Genomic DNA, 9,864 nt, shown 5'->3' on the forward strand with positions numbered 1-9,864 from the left:
TCAAAGAACCAGCTTTTGGTTTCATTGATTTGCTGTATTGTTTTTTCTGCTTTCAATTTTATTGATTTTTGCTCTTTATTATTTCTTTTCTTCTGCTTGCTTTGGGTTTATTTTGCTCTTCTTTTTTTGTGGGTGATGGCTTAGATTATTGATCTGAGACCTTTATTATCTTATGTTATACACATTTAATGCTGTAAAGTCTCCTCTAAGCACCATTTTAGCTGCACTCCCCCAATTTTTATATCTCATATTTCCATTTTTGTTCAGTGCAAAACATTTTTAAATTTCCCTTGAGACTTTCTCTTTGACACATGGATTATTTCAAAGTTTGCTGTTTAATTTCCAAGTGTTTGGAGACTTGCCCATTATCATTCTGTCATTGATTTCAGGTCTAATTCTATTATGGTCAGAGGACATTCTTTATATAATTTTCAATTTGAAAAACTGTGTTCAGGCTTGTTTTACAACTCAGGATATAGTATATCTTGGTAACTCAGGATATAGTCTATCCTAGTAAGTGTTCCAAGTTCAATTAAAAATAATACATATTCTTCTGTAGTTGGGTGGAGTTTTCTATACATGTCAATTAGATCCAGTTGGTTGATGATGTTGTTCAGTTCTTCTATAACAGTGGTTTTCAACTGGTAGTGGTTTTGCCTTTCTTTCTCAGGGGACATTTGTCAATGTCTGGAGATGCTTTTGATTGTCACAACTTGGGGGAAGATGCTGCTGACACCTAGTAGTAGAGACCAGGAATGCTGCTAAACATCTTACAGTCCACAGAACAACCCATGTCCCCCACAAGAAATAATTATTCAGTCCAAAATGTTAATAGTTCTGAAGTTGAGAAACCCTGTTCTATAGCCTTGCTGATTTTTTAATTTGTTTTTTCAATTAAGAAGATAGGAGTGTTTGAGTCTTCAACTACAATTGTGAACTTGTCCATTTCTCCTTTCAGTTCTGTCAGTTTTTGCTTCATGTATTTTGAAGCTTTGTTATTAAGTTCATACACATTTAGGATTGTTATGTCTTCTTAGTCAATTGACCCTTTCAGCCCATGTAACGTCCCTCTTTATCTCTGGTAATTTTCTTTGCTCTGAAGTCTACTTTGTCTGATAATAACATAGTTACTCCAGCTTTCGTTTGTTTAGCGTTATCATGATGCATCTTCTTCCATCTCATTACCTTTTTTTTTGCTGTTGTCAAATAATCCTTTAGTGAAATATTTTCCTTTGTAGTTTTTAACTAGCTGGGCATTCTACTGTACCATTGTTGATGTCGTCTATGATGCCATGAGGATGAAGGCAATCAAATCACAGCTCATTGACTAGTCAGTCCCCAGCACCTCTTTAATGTCTCTAGAGAGTTCTCTAGCTAAAGATCAGTGCTGCATCTGTCAAGCAATGTTGACAATCTCATCAAAAGTGATATTTCCACTGTGCTTACTGTTTGTCTGCTTCTGTCTGTCTCTGGGTGGTTCCTTGAGGACTTTGGTGGTCAGAGCAGAGGCAGAATGTACTACTTCAATCTGGGCCTGTTTGTTCTGAATGGTTTCTCTATAATCCATAGACCCTTCCAGTAACCAGTTGTCTTGGTGATGTCATCACTAACATTTTTTGGAGACAGATCCAGCAGGATGATCTTGGGGGCCAGGGAAGACGTGGCACTGACTTCCTCACAGGTGTACCTGAGGTTCATGACTTTGGTCTCATTGAGGTCACACTTGGGTGGCATGACAGAGGCAGCTAGTGTCAGATGAACCTAGAGGTGAGAGGACAGAAGACAGTTACACCTTGTCTTCCTTTGAGCTGAAAGCCTGAGCCAGTACTTTTATCCTGCCTGTATCATTTTATTTGAAGTGAGTTTCTTGTTGACAATATATATTTGGTTCATGCTTTTCCTTCATTTTGATAAACTCTTCTTTTTATTTGGTTTGTTTAGACCACTTACACTTAATGTAATTATTGATATGTTTGAATTTAAGTTTACTATTTCATTATTTGTTTTCTGCTTGTTCTCTCTTTTTTGTTGTTGTTGTTTCTCTGTTTTCCATTTTCTTCCTTCTTTTGTGCTATTTGAACTTTTTTCAGTATTCCATTTAAATTTATATATCACATTTTGGACTTTATCTCAGTATATTTTTGGTTATACTAGCGATTACAATAGCATAATTAAGTTTTCACAGTTTAGTTGGAATCAGTACTTTACCACTTCAAGTGGAATATATATTACCACCAGATTGGTCCCTTTATCCTTCACTTATTATGTTGCAGTTGTCTAATATATTACATCTACGTCTACATACTTGGAGAACCTCATCAGAAAATATCATAATTTTTGTTTTCAGTTGTCAAACATCTTTTCCAGAGCTCTACAGGAGAATAATAGTCTATTATATTTAGCACCCCTCAATATAATTCTTCAACAAGGGGCTTCTCCACATCACTCTGGCCCCCTGTTTCTTTCTGCACCCTCTCTCCTGTCCTCACATATAAGGAAGCCTGGATTTTCCATTTCCATGAGACAGGCCCTTATCCTGGACCTTACTAAACTCTCAAGACCTGTGGCTTAGAGTTATTAAAGGCACAGTTTCTGCTTGTGAATCAATCACAAGCGGTGTTGAAGGGACTTCCCTTTTCCTTTGGAGGCAGCAATAATAGAATCAAATACAAGTGTTCACAATTGTTTCCATGTAGCTGTCTACATTTTGTTGTCCTTAGTCAATGCCTACACCTGAAAATCCTCCAGGTCTTTGGAAAAGCAGGGAGTGGGGGACTAACATCTATTGGAATACCTCCCTCTCATATATATGCATACCTCTATTAACAGAAGTGCCCTACGCAGCTCTGATGTAGTAGAGCCTCTACTGTCTCAGAAACATCTCTCTCTTTTTACACACACACACACACACACACACACACACACACACACACACACGTTTCATTCCTAAACAGTACAGGTAATGTATATGTTTTCTCCTGGCCTTTTAGCTAGGAGACTATATGCTCAGTATGTGAACACCGACTAAGGTGACCAAATAATTTATCGTGCAAGCCAGGATACTTTTGAAAGTGAAAGGGGATGCTATTACTAATGCTAAGACCTCATGAAGTGCTTCATAAACAGCACTGCAGCTGGGAATGAATGGCTGAATGTGATTTGGACACAGCTGGGAGAAACCAGTGGAAACAGCCTTGACCTCAGAGGATTTGAAGAGCATGTAAGAGCAACCCCCAGGGATGAAACAGTTCAGCCATTCAGATTCCTGTCCCTGAACTAAAAGGGGTTTCCTTGAGTGCAATCTCTTCTCATATTCACAGCCAGTCTACAGGGGAGGTGTTATTATCAGAGATAAAGAAATGGAGGCTTGGAGAGTGAATGCAAAATGTCTAAGATCCCCACAGCCAGAATTTCGTAGAGCTGACACTAGGACTTTGCCCTCTCTGATTCCACACACCAACCTGGAAGCCCCATAATGTCATGGACTGCATACAGACTTTGACAGCAATGGATCGGGGCTCAAATCCCAGTTCCTGGTGCTATACCAGCTCTGTGACCTTAGCTGACCTGCATGATGACAGTAGCATTGTGAGAATAGGAGCTTATGTTTATGCATTGCTTGCCATGCACCCTGCTCTGAGCTAAATGCTTTCCCCAAGTTATCACATTCACACCTCACACTAACCCCATCACGTAGGTACTCTTAGAAATCACAATTTGCAAATGAGGGAAATAGTCTGAAAGAGCCTGGAAAAGTCCCCACTGCATGGGAGATAATGAATATTAGTTCTCCTCTCCTTACACAGGTCAGAGCACGATGCAGGTCCTGAGCAATGCTGTTTCATAATATTGATCTGGAAGATCTTAGGAGTGGTCCGTTCTCCTAATGAATGTGCCTCCTTCTCCAGTTTTTCTAAAGGCTCAAGGATTGCTTATAATATGGTGCGTATTAATTTTTTATTTTTTATGGCCAGAATCCCTCCCACTTTTTTGAAACCATTTTGTTCCATCCTGTGGTTGTGGCCATGCATGAGAAACAGCAGGTGGTGCCAGATGACAGATGGTGTGGGAGCCCGTTTCCCGGTGGGAGGGGGCGCGAGCGAGCGAGCGAGCAAGCAGGCAGACAGCTGCGAGGAGCCCGCTCTCTTGCGCCTCGCTCTCAGAAGCTCTCACTCCAGACGCACGCAAGGCGCTGTCCTTTCAGCACCGCAAGCTCCGGCTGAGGAGGGAGGACTCCTGGCCGTCCTCCTCCTCTTCAAATTGGCTTGAATCTGCTCTGACCCCTCAAGAGTGCAGCACAGTAAGTAGGCATTTGTTTTTGCTATAACCACTCCCCAGTGTCCTCCAACCCTTTCCCTTTCACTCCCACAACAACCCTATTTTCTCTAATAACATTCCATCAGCAGGATTGACAAGAAAAATTCAGTTGTGCTGGGCTTCTGGGGCTGGGGTGGGATCACCGTTTCACTTCCAAGGGAGCTGGAAAGAAATAAATGTGGTTTGTTTATTTAGTTGGCAATCTTGCAATATGGGGATTGCTAACTTTCCATGGAACCAAAAAAAAAAAAAAAAATGGCCCTTTGCTATTGAGGAAATGGAGGCATTCCATGGCTGAATAATAGGATCAGGTTCAAGCCAAACCTTTTTTGTTTTAGGAAATTGTATCTCTTGTACAAGCTACATACTGAGTAAAAGGGTACACTACACATAGAGGCATTGAATGTATTTATTGTATTTTAGGGAGATTAATGGAAAAAAACAACAACATAATAAAATAGCAACCAAGATGGTAAGGTGAAATTTATCATACTGCAGGGTGACCCAGAATAATAGGATTTATTTTTGCACTAAGAATAAGCTTTCCACTGAGATTATATGATTATGTTAGCTCTAGTGTCTTGGATTTTTTTTAAGCTTGTATATTTTGTATGTGAGCCTAGGATTTTCCTTGAGTTTCTCAAATTTGAAAGCTCTTGAGTGCCGTGGGTAGGTGGCATATCTGGATGATTAAAGAAGTTTTACTGGATGATGGGAATCATGTCAGAAAATCTAGCGGAAGATCAATGACTGATCTGTACACTGAAGCTGCTGGAGTGGAACTGTTGAGGACAGCGCTATTTTCTCTGTCGTCAGCCCTCTGTTTTTCTGCCTCACTTCCCACTGTAACTAGAATCCCACTGCTTGCCTTAGGTCTGGGAAGAAAGGCGTAAGGATGGTGAAGCTGAACAGTAACCCCAGTGAGAAGGGAACCAAGCCGCCTTCGGTTGAGGATGGCTTCCAGACCGTCCCTCTCATCACTCCCTTGGAGGTTAATCACTTACAGCTACCTGCTCCGGAAAAGGTAAAGCAGGTGCTCTTTTCCTCATCAGCCCCCCCATGCTCCCCCCTTCCCAGGAAATAAAGCAGCAAAAAATTCCACCTCCCCCAAACCCTTTCATTCCCTCATCAGCCAAATACGTCCCCTTTCTTGTAAAATGTAGTCATTCCTTCCAGAGACATGACATCTCTTATGTTATTTCAGATTTATGGTAAGTGTTTATTCATTTTTTTGGTTCACATATACATACATGGGCAAGAAAATAATCTTTCCTCTTAAAAGTTCCATCATAGTAGATGAATACTAATAAGCTTCTAGATGATGAAAGAGAAAATTGTCTTGATTATTTTGGGAAGGTGTTTCAAAAATTGACTGCTACAGATTTGAGGACAGAGAATTGGATGCAGTCCAGCAGGCATTTAGTTTGCACCTCCTAAGGCCCCATTCCTATGCTGCAAGTTGGTTATAAAAAGACACATTACGAAATCCCTATTCAGTATAACACTTAAGTTAATATAAAGCATCATGGTAAATGCAGTGCCTGAGCATTACAAAGATTGTGAGAGCACAGGAGTGGAAAAAACTAAACTCTGTTGTGGCAGAAAGGGGACTGGGAGGACAGATTAGGTAAGCTGCAGAGGAGAACATTTGAATTTGGCTTTTAAAGGTGAGTAAAAACCTCCCGGGTAGACCATTGGAGGAAAAGGCATTTAAGGCAAAGGGCACACATATGCAAAGGATGGAGAGCTTTTGGGAAACAGCATGACTGAAGTAGAGTGTCTTTGGCGGAGGCGTGGCTGGAAATGAGTGACTGGCTGATGGCACATCTCCTGACATGGGAGTAGTCCATGAAGAACGGAGGTGAGCAATTATACAAAAGTGGTGGAGTTATCCCATGGACATAGGTGGGAGAAAGGATATTGTTTAAGATCCATCTGAGAGAACTTGGGGTTTTATAATGTGAGCTTTTACATACCATAAGAGAGAGATTTGGAGGCAAATGATGACGTTCCCTTGTTGAAGAGTGAACAATGGATCATTCCATTTGTTTGATTTTCTCATCGGCATCTCCAGGAGGGCATTGTGTGTCTTAACCAATTGGCTCTATCCAATGAACAGAAGAGGAGCCAAAGCTAGATAAACGTCCTGGCTGATTGGCTAAGGGTTGAGTCATCTGTTTTGAAAGTGCAGAGGTTGTCAGTATGAAAATGTGCATAAGGAGGGCAGAAATAAAGAATCCTTGAGCCATTCTGAGAAACTGGTAAGACCTTTTGAAAATAAAATTTGAACAGGCAGTTAGCACTAAAGAAATGTGAAGGAACAGTATTAATTGGGTATTGGCTACTTGTATAGCAGAGGTTCTCAGTTTTTGACTTGCATATTAGAGTCACCCGGGGAGCCTTTGAAAATCCTGATATCTGTATCAGAGCAATTGTATCAGAATCTCTGGGGGTGAGACCCAGGTGTCAATATTAATTAAATCTTTCCAGGTGACTCCTGTGTGCAGCCAAAGTTGAGCACCACTGTGTTAGATGCACATTACCCACGGATTATACATCCACGTTTGTGGGCAAAAGGTGAAGGACCAGAGAAATTTGGTTAGTTACCCAAATTCACAGAAGGAGTAAGTGGCAATGCTGGAATTTGATCCCAGATGTAATGGAAATTGAGGAGAAGCAGAGGGAATATTCTCTCAAGGTTTTGTGAAGTTTCAGGAAGAATCTTTACCCTTTACAATCTTGAAGATCTGTATGTCTCTGACAGGTATGCAAGGAAAATGATTGGGGTGAAGTCACTTCTCCTCTTAGCTCTACACACATCTGCGGGTCATCCAGAGATATCATGGCCTCTGTCTTCCCTTACTCCCCACCCCGTTTCCCACCTCCACAGGCTTCTTTCTTTCCTTGAGAGAGGAGACACACCTGATAACCACTGAGCATCTGGTCCAGATGTCCCAAAGCCCGAAGATAATACATTGTGGACTTGCATGCATGGAAAGCAAACCAAAGTATCCTGTAAGATGCAAATCCCTAAAGGGACACATTGCCACAGGGGCACATCACAGACTCACTCTGATGTTCATGATAAGGTCTTCGTACCAGGCGGACCTCAGTGTTCTCCTCTATGACGTAGGCAGGATCACACCTACTTCACAGTGGTTGGGGCAAAGTTAGATGTGGTCTTATAAATAAAGTGCCCGGCACAAACCAACCATAAGAGAATAAAAATTATCATTTTCATGTGCTTCTTAAATGCTAGATGCTGTTGTAAATCACAAGTGCATACATACACACACACACACACACACACACACACACAGTGTTCTTTCATCCTTTCAATAGTTAATAGGACCTAATAAGGGAGTTGCTACTTTGATCCAATTTTTAAAGATGATAAAACTCAGGCATGGAGTGGTAAAGTCACTTCCCAAAGCGCAGAGTTGGTAAGCCTCCTGGCAAAATCTGGAGAACCCAGAGCCCAGGCAGCGCTGTTCTAGAACCTTCCACCTCAGCAGGAATAGGGAGCCAAGTTAATATAAAGCATCATGGTAAATGCAGTGCCTGAGCATTACAAAGATTGTGAGAGCACAGGAGTGGAAAAAACTAAACTCTGTTGTGGCAGAAAGGGGACTGGGAGGACAGATTAGGTAAGCTGCAGAGGAGAACATTTGAATTTGGCTTTTAAAGGTGAGTAAAAACCTCCCGGGTAGACCATTGGAGGAAAAGGCATTTAAGGCAAAGGGCACACATATGCAAAGGATGGAGAGCTTTTGGGAAACAGCATGACTGAAGTAGAGTGTCTTTGGCGGAGGCGTGGCTGGAAATGAGTGACTGGCTGATGGCACATCTCCTGACATGGGAGTAGTCCATGAAGAACGGAGGTGAGCAATTATACAAAAGTGGTGGAGTTATCCCATGGACATAGGTGGGAGAAAGGATATTGTTTAAGATCCATCTGAGAGAACTTGGGGTTTTATAATGTGAGCTTTTACATACCATAAGAGAGAGATTTGGAGGCAAATGATGACGTTCCCTTGTTGAAGAGTGAACAATGGATCATTCCATTTGTTTGATTTTCTCATCGGCATCTCCAGGAGGGCATTGTGTGTCTTAACCAATTGGCTCTATCCAATGAACAGAAGAGGAGCCAAAGCTAGATAAACGTCCTGGCTGATTGGCTAAGGGTTGAGTCATCTGTTTTGAAAGTGCAGAGGTTGTCAGTATGAAAATGTGCATAAGGAGGGCAGAAATAAAGAATCCTTGAGCCATTCTGAGAAACTGGTAAGACCTTTTGAAAATAAAATTTGAACAGGCAGTTAGCACTAAAGAAATGTGAAGGAACAGTATTAATTGGGTATTGGCTACTTGTATAGCAGAGGTTCTCAGTTTTTGACTTGCATATTAGAGTCACCCGGGGAGCCTTTGAAAATCCTGATATCTGTATCAGAGCAATTGTATCAGAATCTCTGGGGGTGAGACCCAGGTGTCAATATTAATTAAATCTTTCCAGGTGACTCCTGTGTGCAGCCAAAGTTGAGCACCACTGTGTTAGATGCACATTACCCACGGATTATACATCCACGTTTGTGGGCAAAAGGTGAAGGACCAGAGAAATTTGGTTAGTTACCCAAATTCACAGAAGGAGTAAGTGGCAATGCTGGAATTTGATCCCAGATGTAATGGAAATTGAGGAGAAGCAGAGGGAATATTCTCTCAAGGTTTTGTGAAGTTTCAGGAAGAATCTTTACCCTTTACAATCTTGAAGATCTGTATGTCTCTGACAGGTATGCAAGGAAAATGATTGGGGTGAAGTCACTTCTCCTCTTAGCTCTACACACATCTGCGGGTCATCCAGAGATATCATGGCCTCTGTCTTCCCTTACTCCCCACCCCGTTTCCCACCTCCACAGGCTTCTTTCTTTCCTTGAGAGAGGAGACACACCTGATAACCACTGAGCATCTGGTCCAGATGTCCCAAAGCCCGAAGATAATACATTGTGGACTTGCATGCATGGAAAGCAAACCAAAGTATCCTGTAAGATGCAAATCCCTAAAGGGACACATTGCCACAGGGGCACATCACAGACTCACTCTGATGTTCATGATAAGGTCTTCGTACCAGGCGGACCTCAGTGTTCTCCTCTATGACGTAGGCAGGATCACACCTACTTCACAGTGGTTGGGGCAAAGTTAGATGTGGTCTTATAAATAAAGTGCCCGGCACAAACCAACCATAAGAGAATAAAAATTATCATTTTCATGTGCTTCTTAAATGCTAGATGCTGTTGTAAATCACAAGTGCATACATACACACACACACACACACACACACACACACAGTGTTCTTTCATCCTTTCAATAGTTAATAGGACCTAATAAGGGAGTTGCTACTTTGATCCAATTTTTAAAGATGATAAAACTCAGGCATGGAGTGGTAAAGTCACTTCCCAAAGCGCAGAGTTGGTAAGCCTCCTGGCAAAATCTGGAGAACCCAGAGCCCAGGCAGCGCTGTTCTAGAACCTTCCACCTCAGCAGGAATAGGGAGCC

At 41.7% G+C, this 9,864-nt stretch overlaps 1 protein-coding gene and 1 pseudogene across 1 annotated transcript in view; one reads left to right on the top strand and one right to left on the bottom strand.

The window, feature by feature from the left end:
- Window positions 1-1,241: 1,241 nt before the first annotated feature.
- On the bottom strand, window positions 1,242-1,812 carry LOC103076854 (60S ribosomal protein L12 pseudogene; annotated as a pseudogene).
- Window positions 1,813-4,133: 2,321 nt separating this feature from the next.
- The window catches only part of NSG2 (neuronal vesicle trafficking associated 2), a 62,964-nt gene continuing 57,233 nt past the window's right edge, over window positions 4,134-9,864 (top strand). The window contains exons 1-2 of the mRNA XM_007465549.1: window positions 4,134-4,300; window positions 5,191-5,341. Of these exons, the coding sequence (XP_007465611.1) occupies window positions 5,213-5,341 (129 nt within the window). The 5' untranslated portion in view covers window positions 4,134-4,300; window positions 5,191-5,212. The remainder of the gene's footprint in view (window positions 4,301-5,190; window positions 5,342-9,864) is intronic.

Source organism: Lipotes vexillifer, unplaced genomic scaffold, assembly GCF_000442215.2.
Source record: "Lipotes vexillifer unplaced genomic scaffold, Lipotes_vexillifer_v1.1 scaffold621, whole genome shotgun sequence".
Classification (NCBI taxonomy): domain Eukaryota; kingdom Metazoa; phylum Chordata; class Mammalia; order Artiodactyla; family Lipotidae; genus Lipotes; species Lipotes vexillifer.